The sequence below is a fragment of the Nicotiana tomentosiformis genome, chromosome 7, assembly GCF_000390325.3.
Source record: "Nicotiana tomentosiformis chromosome 7, ASM39032v3, whole genome shotgun sequence".
In the NCBI taxonomy this organism is placed as follows: domain Eukaryota; kingdom Viridiplantae; phylum Streptophyta; class Magnoliopsida; order Solanales; family Solanaceae; genus Nicotiana; species Nicotiana tomentosiformis.
This window is the reverse complement of record NC_090818.1, coordinates 114,546,421-114,565,970: the sequence shown is the minus strand read 5'-3', so window position 1 is coordinate 114,565,970 and position 19,550 is coordinate 114,546,421. Positions and strand designations below refer to the sequence as shown.

The 19,550-nt window shown below is 38.5% G+C and overlaps 1 protein-coding gene across 1 annotated transcript; it reads right to left on the bottom strand.

The window, feature by feature from the left end:
* Positions 1 to 1,709: 1,709 nt before the first annotated feature.
* On the bottom strand, positions 1,710 to 4,306 carry LOC104094780 (protein CANDIDATE G-PROTEIN COUPLED RECEPTOR 7-like). Its single transcript, XM_009600775.3, has 2 exons — positions 3,593 to 4,306; positions 1,710 to 2,754 (listed from the first exon to the last, which is right to left on the bottom strand). The coding sequence occupies exons 1-2, from the start codon at positions 4,080 to 4,082 to the stop codon at positions 1,943 to 1,945; spliced, it is 1,302 nt and encodes a 433-aa protein (XP_009599070.2). The 5' UTR covers positions 4,083 to 4,306; the 3' UTR covers positions 1,710 to 1,942.
* Between the last annotated feature and the right edge of the window lie 15,244 nt (positions 4,307 to 19,550).

The window sequence follows — 19,550 nt, the reverse complement described above, 5'->3', positions numbered from 1 at the left end:
TGGAATAGGGAGTATTTGTAAGAGAGTTTGGTTTGAGAAACACTTATGTGAGCTTTTTGCTGGAGTGATTTTGTAGAGCAATTTATGCAAAATACCCATTGAGCTTAAAATAACTATCCTTTCCTACCCATTTGAAAACTATTTACAATATATACCTACTCAATTAAAACTAATTACCTCTACCTACCTACCTACCCATTCCAACTTTTTTTCTATTCATTTGGCTTAGCTTAGCTTGATTTGGTTTGACTTTGTTTGGCTTCCTTGAATTGGCTTGGCTTGACTTGATTTGGTTTGGTTTGGTTTGGCTTCACTTGAATTGGCTTGGTTTGACTTGATTTGGTTTGGTTTGGCTTGAATTGGCTTGGCTTGGTTTGACTTCATTTGGCTGGGTAGGAAAAAAAGGTAATGGGTAGGGACGGGTAAATATATTCCGCCACATGGGTAATTGCTAAACTTGAAACAAAGTTATAACACAAACTTATCTTCATATTTAGTTTTAACATTTATATTACTCAAATCCATAAGAAGGAATCAAATTGTTTAGATGTGAGAGTATAGATGTATCTTTACCCATATGAGATATGTAAAGCTTTTACTTCAGGTAAAGTTTATTTGCCATTTGTTCTCTTCATGTACATAATTTTTAATTTTTCTCACATGCCTTTGGTTGTGCTTTTTGCAGCTACCTCACGTAAAACCTCATTTGAGAGATTTGAAATGACGGACGAGGAGTTTGTCGTCATAGACAGAAAGATAAAATCATGTATCATTTGATATCTCTCAAATGAGGTTTTGCATGTGGTAACTACAGAGTTGCTATTTTTATTAGAAAGGCTACAATAATTTTGAGTGTTGCTATTTTTATTAGAAAGGCTACAATATGTTTGATTGCTTTAAGTCGAAAAGTATAAGGAAAAGAAAAAGGGGAACGAAAAATTGACATTGCTGAAGTTAGTGTTTATTGTTATAAGAAAGGCTACTATACGTTTGATTGCTTTAAGTCGAAAACAAAAAAGTATAAGGAAAAGAAAAAGGAGCACGAAAATATTGACACTGCTGAAGTTAGTGTAGTAGTGGATGAGATCGAGGGAACTATATTTTTAGCAACCGTAACTAATTTCAAATCTAATGATAAGTGAATTTTAGATTCCGATTGTTCGTATCATATATGTCCCTGGAAGGACTTTGTTTTTTACATGACACAAAGTTTTCCCTTTTATCAATGTAGTAGTGTTATGTACAGTGACTGACCAGGATTTTGTGCAAGCGGGTTCAATCTTAAAAGTACATAATTTTAGTCGTAAAATAGTAGTTGTCAAGTGGGTTCAAATAAAATATGTATATTAAAATATTTAATCCTAATTTATACATATATACAATATTATTTTTTGATGAAGAGGATTCAGTTAAACCAGCTTGCCACCACGGATTATGTAAGTGGAAAAAACTAAACCCAGTCTATGATGAGCACGCTCCAGTGCACCCCAAAGTCGTCGAGAGTATAATTCAAACAACATAAGACACAACAAAAAACACATAACGAGATGGACAATAAACAATTACCGCCACCAAGCCAACAGCCTGAAAAGATAAGCATGGCTAAGTTAAATTTTAGTGTGAAGACCATGCACTTCTTAACAACTTCATGTCAGTTCTTGACTCCTTAGTGGAAAGAGAAGGCAAGGAAAGAGAATAGAAGGGACAGATGAAACAAAATCATGATAAGGGACTATTTACATGAAATGAGGTTTATATAACAATTACATTACATCAGAATTTCATTATCCAAAATTACAAGCCTCTTTTGTGATTCCAAAGCTACCAAAAAGAAAAGTGAACTGTAATTCATCCCGGTAAACCTACTATCACTTAAATAAAACTCGCAGTGTTAGGCTGACAACTGTATAATGGCAGGAGAGAGCAGCCACAGATCTCAAAATCACAGCTCAAACTCCTCATCCCGAAGGGCCAATGCTGCAGCCTCTTCTTCCTCATCATCAAGAACAAAGTATTCATTCTTCTCCACTGGCCTAAACATGTAAAACATCACCATGTAAAAAGCTAAGCTAACTATTTCTTCCGCAGAATATGCCACCCATTGATACTTATAAGCTGAAATTGTCCTCAAGGCAAAAACCACGATCCTTGTGAAGTACAAGTATCCAATCACCACAATATAAAACTGCCTGAAAAGAGTTAACTTTGCCAAGTTCCTTGCTGCCTTCCCATCGGTCTTGGAAGTCTCCCTCAACGACCTAATTGACCACACAATGGGGAAAATAATAGCACAGCAGCAGATAATATCAACAATCAAAAAGACCTGATTCCAAGTCACCCAATCCTTAATGAAAGGACCTGTTTCTCCAATCACAACCGAAGCCACATTAGCCAAAACCTGAAGCGGAATCACAATCATCAGCACCTTCTTCTCCCTCTCTTGCAAAAATGGTTTCAAGAACGACCACCCAGTACCGATCAAAACAATAACAGTGAAAAGCAAAACCACACGCATGGACTGGAAAATGTAGAACAACACATCCCATCCATGTGCAGTCCCAGTAACTTTAACATAATGCTTATCCTCAGCAGCAAAAAGCAAATTCAACGCCTTCATTACAACCAAAAGTGCCATAAGCCCATGAATCCTATGCACAGATTTCTTATTCTTCAAACATACCAACACCCAGACGCCCAGAAAGCCAAAATAAGCCAAGGAAAACAAAAAGTACAACGTGGGCAACTGAGTAAGACCTGCAGAAATAGGGCAAATTTATGATTAGTTGAATATGCAGAGGGAAAATACAAAGTGGGTAGCTGAATCACTGTTATTTCCACTAATGTGGGTTGCCGCGTAGCATTCATTATATTTGAGTAGGATTAGTTAGTAAAAGTATCATTATCTAGAGATGCATTTATTATAAAGGACTATTCGTAAAGTCATTTGCCAGTGTTTGGTTGGTATAAAAGTACCATATGTTAATAGTACAAGAATAAGACGGAAGGATATGTTTTGGTGATACTTTTGAATATTGATGAAACAAGTAATATGAAGTAAGATTTGGATATCCGCAAGAAGAAATAAGATTTGGATATCCGCAAGAAGAAATTACTTTCCCCAAGTCATTTTCCCTGTGTTAATGAAAACTATTTCTCTTGTAAAAGGGGGTTTTCACAATTCAAGGTAACCAAACAACCGAAAATAATTTCATCATGAAAAAAATATTTTGTTTTCACAATTCAAGTTATAAACAATGAAGAACGATCTCCTCAAGGAAAATATTTGGTTCTTACAATTCAAGGTAAAATGCCGGAAAACGATTCCATAAGGAATATATTTTCCTGGAAAACATTTCCGCCAAACCAAAACAAAAAGGACATTTCTATCAAGGTGATTCCCATCTGTTTAAGCCTTGGCAGACAAACTAACCTGGTACCTGTGCCAGTGAAAGGTACCAGGTATCCGGTGGAAACTCATCAAATGCATGGATTTCCTACTCTTCAAACATAAGATACATCTGTATATATCCAAAAACAGAAAATGACCAAAAAATAAAAAAATAAAAATACATAGAGGGTAATCGAACAAAACCTGCAGAGAGATAATCTTTAACACGGCCATCGAGATTATAAAGCTCAGTACGTACATCCATAGACACCTTCGATTCAGGTGCACAATTAGCAAAAAACAGAGAGTATTCATTAGGTGAAGTTACAGGGTAAGCTAGATCGAACGACGAATTAGGCGGAGGAGAAAGATCACGAAAAGTGAAAAGACGTTGAATGTAATTTGAATCAAGGACACAGAAATTAGGGTTTTGTTGAAGCTCAATTAGGACTTGAATTAGGGATTCTTCGGATAAGAGGAAGAATCCGAGACGCCAAGCGTCAGGCGATGTTACGGTGGAGATGACAGAGACGGAGGAGACGGAGATTGATGTTTGACCCGTGTGTGTGAACCCGAACCGTTCGAAGAGGATCATGGGCCGGTTATCAGATCGGATTTTGAGTTTTTTTATTTCGCCGGCGGTGAATGAGGAGAGGCAGAGTAGAAGGAGGAGGAGGATGGGTAGTTTCGTCATTTTGAGAGGCGGTGGAATGGAGACTGCGGTGGTGAAACTGGTGGCGGAGAATGGTGGTGCACGGCGGAGGAGAGATGCGCGGGGAATTTGGTGAATGGAAAGTGGGAAGAAAATGGGGAAAGGAGAATTTGGCGTGAGTTTTACAGGAGGGTGATTGTGAAATGACGATATTAACCCCAAATGCGTTAGATCTGGATATTTGGTGGGATCCAAAACCAAGAGAAGACTTTGTTTTTTTAGCATTTAAAAGAAGATGAAATTACCAACGTAATTTGGAAGAAATTATGTATATTTATGGGTAATCTATTTTAGTACGTATTGTTGTAATATAATTCTTCCACAAACAAAGACTAATATTCATATGATTTTTCGGTCGAGATCGTAGCACGGAGCTTGTCTATTACGATTTACCTTTTTAATGTGGTTTGCGAGCTATTGCATTAGAACGGAGTTTACCTAGAGCGCACCCGAAAGTTAGGGACTACGGGTTCCCTAATTTACAAAAAAAAAATATTCATTTTTGTTGTATGTAAAATTAATACTACAACTTATTCTTACCATTTATTATGTAATATTACCTATGTGTTGATAGAAAATGATAAAAGTAATAGCGTAATTTTCCAATAATGCTAAGTATATCTAACATGTTATAAAGTAAAAATATTATTATTATTCCGTTAATATCAACACTTTATTTGATTCTACAAATATGGTATTTTTAAATATTCTATACATATAGGATTAACATTAGGTTCACAAATATACATTGAACCTTATTTTTTATATGATAAAAAGAAACTATACTATACATCCTCTCGTTATCTATTATCAATGGTAAAGTAGAAAAGCAAGTATCCCGGCCAAGTCTCAATATATCATGATAGCGCCTATCACATTACTAGGCAAGTCGACAATCACAAAATAATTACGCATTTTAAATTAAAAGCATGATGTAATAAGTTTAATAGTGAAAAATCTCATAAATAACTGATAAGAACAACTGCGACTCAACCAGAAAATTCCCAAAATTCGGGTGTCACCGAGTACATGAGCTATTGATTAGTGTCAACACAGTCTAAATCTCTAATACAACTGTTTGAAAGATAGAACAGTACAAAATAAAACTGAAAAGAAGGAGAGTCGAGGTCTGCGGGCGACAAAACAGCTACCTCAATAGTCTTCTAGCAGATACTGCTCCGAGTCTAGCAACCACCGGGTCCAGATGTACCTGGATCTGCACAAGAATTACGGAGTGTAGTATGAGTACAACCGACCCAGTGTACTCAATAAGTAACAGGACTAACCTTGGGTTGAAAGCAGTGACGAGCTCAGAAAGACACAGTCCAAATCCAGATAATAACAATACATGACAGTAATAACTCGGAGAATTCCCATAATCAATTCGTACACAGTACAAAAATTTAGACATGCTCTCAAGTTCAACAATTTAAGGTCAATACTGATAAAATATCCCAAGTATAGCCAGCATAAGGAATGTTACGTCTCTATGTCTACATGTCAAATATGCATGTTACATGTAATGCAACACAGTAATAAACTCATGTACTCACACTCTTAGAGTACTCAATATCACTCAGCACGCTCAATCACTCAGCACACTCAATCGCTCAGCACTCTCAATCACTCAGGCACTCAGCACTCAACGGTATATGCGCTCACTGCTGGTATGTCAGACTCCGGAGAGGCGGATCCTGTCTAAGTGCTAATATAAGCTAACATGGCATGATGCGGCGTGCAGTCCGATCCCATAAATATGTCAATAAATCCTGCTGCGGCGCGCAACCCGTTCCCATAAATATCACTCACAAACCGGCCCCTCAGGCCCCAACTCAATCATCAATCTCTCCAATCTCTTGGGCTCACAAATCTCATGCCAATCAGCCCAAACAAGGATATCATGATGTAACAATAAATGATAACAGAGACTGAGATATGATATACAAATGATGAATGTAACTGAGTACATAATTGCAATTTAAGCAAATAACCTAACAGCAAAAATGACCTCAGTAAGTCCCAACAAAATAAGCATATAGCCTAAACATGATTTCTAACATGGATCGCAGCTCAATTACTCTAACACGTAGGGATTACATGAATAGCAATAAGATTTGATAACTATACAGTATCACAAAATCAACCGAGTCACAATTACTGCGGTGCACGCCCACATGCCAATCACCTAGCATGTGCGTCACCTCAACATCAACCATATAACACGAAATTCGGGATTCATACCCTCAGTGCCAAGTTTAAAAGTGTTACTTACCTCAAACCGCGCAAATCGTAACTCCAACAAGCCCTTGCCTCGTGAATCGGCTTCCGAACGACTCGAATCTAGCCACAAACAACTTAATACAATCAATATAAGCAATAGGAATCGATTCCATACGATAAAGCTAAGTTCTTTAACCAAAGTCAAAAAGTCAACCCTAGGCCCACATCTCGAAACCCAATAAAATTCACAAAATCCGAACAATCATTCAATAACGAGTCGAATCATATAAAAATTATTCAATTCCAATCTCAAATCGCCTTTCAAATCCTCAAAATATAGCTTATGAAGTTTTTCACAAATTTCCTCAGATTTTCCAAACCAAAACACTAATTAAATAGTAAAAACAATGATAGATTCATGTATATTAATCAAATCCGAGTTAGAATCACTTACCCCAATCAACTCCTTGAAAATCTCTTCAAGAATCGCCCAAAACTAAGGTCTCTGGCTCAAAAGATGAAAAATTAAACAAAACCCTCGATTTGGAAATAATATACTACTACCCAGTTGCCCTTCTTCGCGAATGTGGAAAGTGCCTCATGTTCGCGAAGCACAAAATCCTCAGGTGCCAAATTCCTTTTACGCAAATGCGAGACCTTCCTCGCAAACACGATGACCACTGAACCAATCCCTACGTGAACGCGACCCATCTCTCGCGAACACGAAGGCTTACATGTCTGGTGCCCCACATGCCTCATCCTTCTAAGCGAACGTGAGTCCCATCTCGCGATCGCGAAGCCCAGACCCTCAAGACCATCGCGAACGCATCATTCTTCTTGCGAAAGCGAAGAACAGACTTCACCAGTCACCGAGATACACATCGTGAACGCGAGACCTCTCTCGCGAACGCGTATAAGGAAACTAGACACCAGCAATTCAGCAACTCTACAAGGCCAAAGTCAATCCGCAATCAATCTGAATCTCACCCGAGGCCCCCGAGACCTCATCCACACATACTAATACATCTTAAAACATCAAACGAACTTAGTCGAACCCTCAAATCATATCAAACAACATCGAAAATACAAAACTGCACCCTAATTCAAGCCTAATGAACTATTGAACTTCCAACTTCTAAAACCAATGAGAAACACACCAAATCAACTCTGATTAACCTCAAATTTTGCACACTAGTCATAAATGACACAACGTACCTATTCCAACTTCCGGAACCAAAATCCAAGCCCATTAATAACAAAGTTAACTCGTGATCAAATTTCTTATCTTTCCAACTTTCGTCAATTCAAGCCAAAATGATCTAGGACCCCCAAATCAATATCAGGACACACTCCTAAGTCCAAAATTATCATACGGAGCTATCTGAACCATCAAAACTCTATTTCGCAATCATTTACACATAAGTCAATATCCGGTCAACTCTTTCAACTTAGGCTTCCAACCTTGGGACTAAGTGTTCTAATTCATTCTGAAATATACCCGGAACCAAACCAACCACCCTGCAAGTCACATAACAATAAATGAACATAAAATAAGTAATAAATAGGGGAACGAGCTACAATAATCAAAATGACCGGGCGACTCGTTATATTCTCCCCTTCTTAAACAAACGTTCGCCCTCGAACGGGGCTAGAATCATACTTGGAGCCTCAAATAGGTGTGGATAGATGTTCCACATCTCCCGCTCAGTCTCCCAAGTAGCCTCCTCGACTGGCTGACCTCTCCATTGTACTTTCACTGAAGTTATATTCTTTGATCTCACCTTTCGAACCTGCCGATCCAAAATGGTCACCGGCTCCACATCATAAGTCAAATCCCCATCTAACTGAACCGTGTTGAAGTCCAAAATATGAGAAGAATCACCGAAATACTTCTGGAGCATGGAAACATTAAATAGTGGGTGAACACTCGATAGACTAGGTGGCAATGCAAGCACCTCAAAAGGGCCAATATACCGAGGGTTCAACTTGCCCTTCTTCCTGAACCTCATAATACCCTTCATGGGTGAAACTCTGAGCAATATATTCTCTCCCACCATATAGGCAACATCAAGAATCTTTCGATCGGTGTAACTCTTCTGTCTAGACTATGCAGTGCGAAGCCGATCCTGAATCAACTTAACCTTTTCCAGAGCATCATGAACCAAGTCAGTACCCAATAGCTTAGCCTCGCCCAGCTCAAACCAACCAACCGGAGACCGACATCGCCTCCCATACAAGGCCTCATACGGAGCGATCTGAATACTCGATTGATAGTTGTTGTTGTAGGCAAATTCTGCAAGCGGTAGATACTGATTCCAAGAACCCCCGAAATCCATGACACAATCGCGTAACATATCCTCCAATATCTAAATGGTGCGCTCGGACTGTCTTTTCGTCTAAGGGTGAAATGTTGTACTAAACTCAATTCGTGTACCTAACTGTCACTGCACTGCTCTCCAAAATTGCAATGTGAAATGCGCGCCCCGATCTGAAATAATGGACATCGCCACATCGTGAAGGAGAACAATCTCGCGGATATAGATCTCAGCCAACCGCTCCGAAGAATAGGTAGTCCCAACTGGAATGAAGTGCGCATACTTAGTCAACCGGTCCACAATTACCGATATAACATCAAATTTCTTCAAAGTCCATGGGAGCCCAACTACGAAGTCCATGGTGATACGCTTCCATTTCCACTCAGGAATCTCAAGTCTCTGAAGTAAACCGCCAGGTCTCTGATGCTTGTACTTCACCTATTGACAATTCAAGCACTGACCTACAAACTCCATGATATTTTTCTCCTCCACCAATAGTATTGCCTTAAGTTCTGATACATCTTCGCAGCACTCGGATGAATGGAATATCGCGAACTATGGGCCTTCTCAAGAATCAACTCACGTAACCCATCCACATTTGGCAAACAAATCCGATCATGCTTCCGCAACACCCCATCATCTCCAATAGAAACCTCATTGGCATCACCGTGCTGAAACGTGTCCATAAGGACAAGCAGATATGGGTCATCATACTAACGCTCTCTTATGCGATCATATAAAGAAATCCTAGAAATTATGCAAGCTAGAACCGGACTAGGCTCCGAAATATCTAACCTCACTAACTGATTTGCCAAGGCCTGAACATCTTATGCAAGCAGTCTTTCACCAACAAGAATATATGCAAGGCTACCCATACTCACTGTCTTTCTACTCAAGGCATCTGCCACTATATTGGCCTTCCCGAAATGTGCCTCAAATTTAGATCCTTTTGCTTGAACAAGTGCTGAAGACTCCAATGATCTGTAAATACTCACAAGACACACCACATAGATAATGCCTCCAAATCTTCAATGCATAAACGATAGCTGCCAACTCTAAATCATGAACGGGGTAGTTCTTCTCATGAGGCTTCAACTGTCGTGAAGCATAAGCATTCACTCTACCCTCCTGTATCAAGACACACCCAATACCAATCCCAGAAGCATCATAATACACTGTATAAGAACCTGATGTTGAAGGCAAAATTAGAACTTGAGCTGTGGTCAAGGTAGTCTTGAGCTTCTGAAAGCTCTCCTCACACTTATCCGACCACCTGAATGGAGCACCCTTCTGGGTCAACCTGGTCAAAGGCGCTGCAATGGACGAGAAACCCTCCACAAAGTGGCGATAATATCTGGCCAAGCCAAGAAAACTCTGAATCTCAGTAGCTAAGGACGGTCTGGGCCAACTCTGAACAACCTCAATCTTCTTCGGATCTACCTTGATCCCCTCACTGGACACCATATGCCCTAAGAACGCCACCGAATCGAGCCAGAACTCACACATTGAGAATTTAGCATAAAGTTTCTCCTTCCTCAATGTTTGTAGTACAATCCTCAAATATTGTACATGCTCCTCTTGACTACGTGAGTACACTATGATATCATCAATAAATACTATGACAAACAAATCAAGATATGGTTGGAATACACTGTTCATCAGATGTATGAATGTTGCTGGGGCATTGGTCAGCCAAAAGACATCACAAGGAACTGGTAGTGACCATAGCGGGTCCTGAATACCGTCTTTAGAATATCAGAGTCCCGAATCTTCAACTGGTGATACCCAGACCTTAAATCAATCTTAGAGAACACTCTACCTCCCTGAAGCTGGTCAAATAAGTCATCAATGTGCGATAAATGATACTTGTTCTTAATTGTAACTTTGTTCAACTGCCTATAGTTAATGCACATCCGCATAGTACCATCATTTTTCTTCACAAATAGAACTGGTGCACCCTAAGGCGACACATTAGGCCTAATGAACCCCTTATCAAGAAGCACCTGAAACTGCTCTTTCAATTCCTTCAACTTTGCTGGTGCCATGCGATACAGAGGAATAGAAATGGGCTGAATGCCCGGCACCAAGTCAATACCAAAATCAATGTCCCCGTCGGGCGGTATGTCGACAGGTCTGCAGGAACATATCTGGAAAGTCTCACACTATCAGAACAGAACAATGGTAGGAATATCAACACCAATATCCCTCACAAAAGCCAAATATAACAAACACCCCTACCCAACCATCCGTTGGCCCTTCAGATATGAAATCACCCTACTAGAAACATAGTCCAGAGAACCTCTCCACTCGATCCTAGGTGACCTAGGCATCACTAATGTCACGGTCTTAGCGTGACAATCCAGAATAGCATGACACAGGGACAACCAATCCATGCCTAGAATCACTTCAAATTCAACCATACTAAGCAAAAAGAGATCAAATCTCATCTCCAATCCCACAATGTTCACCACACACAACCGATACACATGGTGCACAACAATAGAATCTCCCACCGATGTAGATACATAAACAGGCTAAACTAAGGACTCATAGGGCATATCCAAATAATGAGCAAAATACAATGATACATATGAATAGGTAGAACCAGGGTCAAATAATATGGAAGCATCCCTGTGGCACACTGAAACAATACCTATGATCACTGCGTTTGAAGCAACAACCTCTGGTCCAGAGGGAAAAACATAGCATCGATCCTGACCGCCACCTGATCGGTCTTCCCTTCTAGTGCGACCTCTATCTGCCTAAGCCCCACCCGAGCTGGCTGAGCGGGTGGTGAAGTAACTGGTGCATAAGTTATAACATGACCTCTCTGCTGAACTAGACCTCCAAAATGACAGGGACACTGCTTTCAGACATGTCCAAACTCCCTGCACTCGAAGCAACTCCAATCCGCTAATGATGGTGGAGACTGAATAGGAACCCGAGAACCAGAATAACTACTAGAAGGACTTGGTACAGATGAACCCTGAACTGATGGAGCACAGGATGAACTCTGAGCTGGGAGGGCATTGAGAGATGACTGACCCAGAAGAGCACTGTATGAACCATGGCTAGCTAATGCACTACGATGAACCGGACGAGCCATCTGAGTGGGCCTATAAGGGCGACCACTGTTGTGGTGGGATTTTCCTCCAGAAGAAACATCGCTGAAACCACCCGAACCACGAGGCCTCTTGGCCTCCCTCTCCTCGCGCTCCTGGCTGTGAACCTACTCTAGACGCCTAGCAATATCAACCACCTCATCGAACCTAGCACCTGATGCATTCTCCCGAGTCATGACGAAGCGCAATCCATAGTTGAGGCCATTAATGAACCTCCTAATACTCTCCCTCTCTATGGGAACCAACTATATCGCGTACGAGCCAACTCTGAAAATCTCATCTTATACTGGGTCACTGACATACCTTCCTGGCGTAACTGCTCAAACTGCCTACACAACTCCTCCCTGCGGGTATGTGGAACAAACTTCTCTAAGAAGAATTGAGAACTCATGCCACGTAAATAGTGCAGTGTCGGCTGGCCTGCTCAACTCACAGACCTCCTACCATCTAAAGGCTACCCCCGATAGCTAAAAAGTAGTAAATAAGACTCCACTAGTCTCTAGAATACCCGTTGTGCAAAGGATCCACTGGCACCTGTCTAAGAAACCCTGAGCATCCTCTGACTCAGCCCCACTGAATGCTGGAGGCTTGAGCCTCCCAAATCGCTCTAGCCTCTTTTGCTCCTCGTCACTCATAGGTGGACCCACCCGGGCCTAAGAAACTACAACTGGTTGGGCTGGTAGTATCCCCGATGTCTGAAGTTTCTAAACCACCCGCTCTGGAGTACGGGCAGCGGGAGTCTGAGCACTTCCCCCAGCATGAGAAGTGGTTGGTGCGGCCTGAACCGAGACCGCCTAAGCAAGGCTAGTGCATACAGTCAATATCTGGGCCAAAGCCTCCTGAAAGCCTGGAATCACAATGGGCACAACTGGTGCCTGAGTTGGTCCCACCATCTCAACCACATCTGGTATTTACTCCTGAGCTGGAGCAACTGGTAGCTTCACATGTGCTGCTCTAGTTGCTGTACGAGCTGCACCTCGGCCTCAACCGCATCCCCGGCCTCTCGTGGCCCGAGCTGGTGGTACTGGTGGCCGTCCATCCAATCCGATCGCGTGTGTCCTCACCATCTGTGAGAGAATAGAATAATAGAAGTTTAGTTTTTCGGAATCAACAAATCCGCACGACAAGAATACAAGAAAGTGAAGTTTCCTAATCGGTTCGGTAGCCTCTCGAAGATAAGTATAGACGTCTCCGTACCGTTCCGCAAGACTCTACTAAACCTGCTAATGAATATAAGAAAGTGGAAAGAAAATGGCGAAAGGAGAATTTGGTGTGAGTTTTATAGGAGGGTGTTTGTGAAATGACTATATTAACTCCATATGTGTTAGATCTGGGATATTTGGTGGGATCCAAAACCAAGAAAAGACTTTGTTTTTTTTTGGCATTTAAAAGAAGATGAAGTTACCAACGTAATTTGAAGAAATTATGTATATTTATGGGTAATCTATTTTAGTACATATTGTTGTAATATAATTCTCCCACAAACAAAGACTAATATTCATATGCTTTCTCGATCGAGATCGTCGTACGGGGCTTGCCTAGTATGATTTACCTCTTCAATGTGGTTTGTGAATTATTACATTAGAGCGGAGTTTACCCAAAGCGCACCCAAAAATTAGAGACTGCGGATTCCCTAATTTACAAAAAGAAAATGCTGATTTTTGTTGTATGTAAAATTAATACTACAACTTATTCTTACCATTTGTTATGTAATAGTACGTTTGTGTTGATAGAAAATGATAAAAGTAATAGCTTAATTTTCTAATAATGTTAAGTATATCTAACATGTTATAAAGTAAAAATATTATTATTTTAATACTAACTCTTACTTGATTCTATAAACATAGTCATTTTTAAATATTCTATACATATAGGATTAGCATTAGGTTCACAAATATACATTGAACCTTTTTTATATGATAAAAAGAAACTATATTATACATCCTCTCATTATCTATTATCAATGGTAAAGTAGAAAAGCAAGTGTCACGACCTAAATCTCAATATATCATGATGGCACCTATCACATTACTAGACAAGCCGACTATTGCGGCCAAAAGCACATGCAAGTATACGCGGTCGTCAAGTAATAAAGTGACTAAAAGTCGGATGTCGAACCCACGAGAACTTGTGATTAACTATTAACTAAATTAGACTATTCTAACTATCTAAACAAGAATTAAAAATAGAAGTATTTGATTCTAAACTAATTAAAATAAAGAAAAACACATAATGAACTTTGAACAGATGAAGAGTAGATTTTTATGTTATCAATGTTATAAAAATGATCTAGGGTTATGGGCTATCTAACATTTCTATTGTATTCTTCAATTAAATTGACTAACTAATTTATCTAGTTTATTGGTTGACAGGGTTAATATCGCTCATAAGAATCAAACGATTTATTACTCGCATATTCAAGCTAACCTAACACCTATATGTCTATGAAATTAGAACTAACAAGAACGTATTAATAATTCCTGTACATCAACCAAGCAAGGCAATTAGGTATATGTCTCTCCTAACCGTGAAACTGTTCCCTGATGCCCAGGTTCAAGAACTTGCTCTACTCAATCTTATGTGATCTAGAATTCCCACTTTCGAGTTCAATTCTAGATTCGTAGATAATATTCAATTGGTGATCAAACAATTAAATAATTAAGCGCAAGATTGAATAAACAAACCAATATGATAAATAAAGAAAGCAAAAGCAATATATGAATAACAATAGTCATAAAAAAAACCACAATCCTAAAACGTGAAGTTTAGCTCCACATAGACATGGTAGCCAAACAATAAATCATACAAAGAAACATAAAAATTACTAAGTTTGATGAAAGAAAAGATGAAACCCGGCTTCCATGGCGTCTCTGTGCTCTCCCTTGGTCAAAAGTTCATCTAAAAAACGTTCTACCCCCTCCAAAATAGGTTTAGGACCCCTTTTATACGAATTGGAGGTGTGTAGGGCCGAAATAAACAAGTCTCGGACAAAACAGGACAAATCCCGCCTTCAACATCCGGGGCAGGGTCCTAGCGCATAAACCAGTAAGTGTGTCACCTAACCTTTGCTTTCCAACATTTGATTCAATGTGTTGCTTCACGTTTTGCTCGTCCAGGTAATCAATCCACACTTTAATTATTTTGTCTTCACCTTTCTTTCCTTATTTTTGTTTTGTTTCATCTCATCATTATGCCATAATTTTCCAATCATTAGATACTCATGAGCTAATTATTATAGTGTAGAAAATACACTTAAAAATATTTATTTTGCTCCCAATTTCATCTCCAAAGTAGCTACACATAAAATAAACTCAATTAAGCACAAATATAGTGTAATTTAGCACTAAAGTACTAAAATGTAAGGTAAATAATGTAATAAAAATATATAATTATAGCCAAACATCACTACCCCATACTTAAACGTTGCTCATCCTCGAGTCAACCGACACTTTATACTATCTTCGAGCACTTAACATATTTAACACTTTTGAAGCACACTATACCAATGACTATGGTTGATAACAATAATTAAACCTTAGCATATGCAATCACTTACACTTCTCTTTACTTATGCCATTCTTCAACAATATTCACAATAAAGATAACGTGCTTATAACAATCCTAGCCTCAAAAATCGACTCAATGTCACAATGCACTCATGTCTTGAACACCCAACATCATAGAGAAGTCTAGTAACGTTACATATCCCTCATGAAACCATGTGACCTCACAACAAAAGTAAAGAGAATAAGTTGAATTCACACATTCGAATCTCATGATCAAATATAGTTTAAGGACTCACTTGTATATAAAAGAAATCTCTCACTCTCACAAAGAAGTCACATCCATGCAATTGGTACCATAGGCTTGCCCTTAATGTAAACCTCTACTAATGTAAGGTCGCTCGATCTAAAATCAATTAGGACTTTTCATGGTTGTAATGTGGGCTAAGGGATGTGCAGGATATATTTAGGAATAGTGGTTCACCCTCCTAAGTACTTTAACACATCACATAATCAACTTTAAACGCATATTTCCTCAATCCAACTTCAACTTCACAAATAATATCACCCCCAAAAATATTCCCTCTTTATTTAAGCACTATCTTAGTTTGCACTTAACTAGCAAAAACAAGATATTTATTCATCTACATTTGTTTTTCTCTTTTTTTTTCAACTATTCTTTTTCTATTTTCGCTAGTGGTGTATTATTTTATAAAATAAGTGCACCTTTTTTCCTTTCATTGGTTCCACTCAAAAGCCACCCAACACTTAGTCCCTTCTTACTTCTTTTAGCGCTCATTTCACAATTAAAGTTCTTTAAGAGGTAAAATGATCAAAACAATGTCAATTAAGAACAAAAGGGTATAAGCATGTAATGTGGGTGCCAAATAAAAGTCTATAGGCTCAAAAGGGTTAATTTGGGATATATTTTATTTGTGATAAGCAATAAAGCTCAAAAAGATCAAAGAAAGCCTAAAATTATTTTTCAAACCGAGCATCACCTCAAATTTCGCTTCGACTTATATATCGGGCAAGTTCTAGACACAAGTACAATACATGGACTATACAAAAACGTTACCACACATGGCACATGACTCACTAACGGTCCAATTCCGACTCTCAACAAATGCAAGTATTCACGGAGCCACGAGATATTAAGCATTAAGCACAAAGTGAACACAAGTCAAGTAAATGAGACATAGGCATCACAAGACATGCTATCCAATTTAACAAGGCATCATGGACAATTTCAAGACATATGGAAGATACTACACATGACAAAGTCTAAATATGCTACTATCAATCAAGTCAAAGGTGCCTAGGTTCATCTCATCTTTCTTCCTCCATTTTATTCCCTAAATTCCTAATCTACTCTAAAAGAAAAAACTACCTGGTTCAAACTGCATCCCATGTAAAAGAACCGAGACACAAAGAAAAACCATGGGGGATTATTGCTACCTAAGGAAAACTAAAAGACATATTTTTTGTGTTATTGGTTAGACTTTAATCCCTCAAGAAAATTGTCGAAGAGATCCATCGTCAGGAAAAGTCTAATTTTTTTAAAATATTTTTTTTGATTTTCTTTTAAAAAAATATATTAAGTTACTAAAACTACAACTAAAATACTACACTACTACAAAAATAAAAATAAGAAATTAAACTCAAAACAAGAAGTTGACGTTTTTTTTACTACTAACATACTACTACTAATTATCTAGAGAAATTTTTTCACCCCACACTTAAAAGAGTGCAGTGTCCCCAATGTACAAGCAAAGCAAAAACAAATAACGAGGGTGGACAAGAAACTCCCTGAAAGGCCAAAGGCCGAAGCAATAGCGGCTCACGAGAAACTCAGACTTCTCCCAAGCATGATCCTTTGTGCGGGTACCTCACACTAGTTCCAATCATCTGGCTCGCTTTTGCACACTTCTAGTGGCTTTTATTCCTATCCTCATAATCCTACAAAATAAAAACAAATACTACAAAAATAATATAATAAAAACAAAATCAACAAAAATAAAAGAAAGCAGTAAAGCTGGGTTGCCTCCCAACAAGCACCTAATTTAACGTCGCGGCACGGCGTGAATCACTTTTTCCTCCACCTTGAACTTATGAATTGTATCCCTAACATGGCATCCAGTCTGCGGCTATGCTCCAGTGGCGGGGCTACAAAAAACCAGGCCAAGTAATAAATTTTTCACTCTGTACTTCTTGGCCTTTAGATGAGGAATGTAATTTTCTCTCTCTGGCACGACGAATTCAAGAATGTAAGTACCCCATTCCTCATCCATTTGCTCCTCCAAAGGCTCAGATGACTCGATTTCCATGTCATCATCCAAATACAATGTTGAAAAATGTATGGAATGGGGACCGATACGCCCTAACTCTAGCATTGTATTACTCTTTACATCCTTATATTTACATGCACTAAAGTCTTCAAATATAATATTATCTGCTTCCTTAGTGTACTTTTCTCAACATGGACATCATCAAGAAAAATATGCTCGAATGATTGGCTCTCCACTTTTAACTCCTTAATTTGGCATATAAGCTCCTTTTCAGCTTCACATAACTCATTACTATTTTGTTGGGCGTTAGACGCATCAACCTTTGCATTCAATTGAGCCTCTAAGTCGTGAATAGCAATGCCAAATTTATCAATCTCTTGTCCTAGTTCAGCTCTTCCTTCTATAAAGTATCTCATCTTATTTGTAATTTTCTCACGTTGAGCCTCATATATTTTCAAATTTTCAGCTTGTTCCACTTGCCAAGTTTGGCTCAAAATCTCTTCTTTTTCAAAAATTTTCTCTTGCTGGTACTCGCTCTCTTCATTCAATTATTCCAAATTGGCCTTCATTCATGTGATTGCTGCCCTCATTCTTTTCATATCTTTTTTGAGTTCATCCTGTTGCTCTGCTACTTGCCTCAAAATATCCCTAATATATGCATCACGTTCCATATCATGCACTTCATTGTTCCTATCAAGCTCACAAACACTGTTAGAAAGATCATAATAAGGGCTCAGAGAAGGATAAAAAGAATTAGGACAACCATTCCAATGACCACCTTGACCACCACATATATTATAAATATCCACTTAAAGGATTGAGATTGTGCGCACAACTCAGTCCCGGGAATATTTTGATAATTTTTCCACCAGTGGGGTCCTCCATAATATGGACAAGGATCATCAAAATAAGAATAACCATCATTCGAACAAGTTTCATTCCAAGATGCCATGTTAAAATAAATAAAAAATACTAACTAAACTTAAAAAAACTTGAATAGATAAAAAATGAATGTCTAAACTAGAAAAATAGCTAATTCTAAGTCCCCGGCAATGACGCCAAAAACTTGTTGCGGCCAAACGCACATACAAGTATACGCGGTTGTCAAGTAATAAAGTGACTAAAAAAGTCGGATGTCAAACCCACGAGGAAAATTAGACTATCCTAACTATCTAAACAAGAATGAAAACTAGAGGTATTTGATTCTAAACTAATTAAAATAAAGAAAAACATATAATGAACATTGAAATAATTAGGACAACCATCCCAATGACCACCTTGACCACCACATATATTATAAATATCCACTTAAAGGATTGAGATTGTGCGCACAACTCAGTCCCGAGAATATTCTGATAATATTTCCAGCAGTGGGGTCCTCCACAATATGGACAAGGATCATCTAAATAAGAATAACCATCATTCGAACAAGTTTCATTCCAAGATGCCATGTTAAAATAAATAAAAAATACTAACTAAACTAAAAAAAACTTGAATAGATAAAAAATGAATGTCTAAACTAGAAAAATAGCTAATTCTAAGTCCCCCGGCAATGACACCAAAAACTTGTTGCGGCCAAACGCACATGTAAATATATGCGGTCGTCAAGTAATAAAGTGACTAAAAGTTGGATGTCAAACCCACGAGGAAAATTAGACTATCCTAACTATCTAAACAAGAATGAAAACTATAGGTATTTGATTCTAAACTAATTAAAATAAAGAAAAACACATAATGAACATTGAACGGAGGAAGAGCAGATTTTTATGTTATCAATGTTATGAAAACGATCTAGGGTCATAGGCTATCTAACAATATTCCTATTGTATTCTTCAATTAAATTGACTAACTAATTTATCTAGCTTATTGATTGACATGGTTAATATCGCTCATAAGAATCTGTCGAGTTCTTACTCGCCTATTCAATCTAACCTAACGCCTATATATCTATGGAATTAGAACTAACAAGAACTCAATTATAAATCCTATACATCAACCAAGC

Bases quoted from the DNA above. Each gene is read 5' to 3' on its own strand.
- LOC104094780 (XM_009600775.3), bottom strand. From the start codon at position 4,082: ATGACGAAACTACCCATCCTCCTCCTCCTTCTACTCTGCCTCTCCTCA. The intron at 2,755-3,592 runs GTTTTGTTCGAT...CTATTTCTGCAG, and splicing joins TAAAGATTATCTCTCTGCAG to GTCTTACTCAGTTGCCCACG.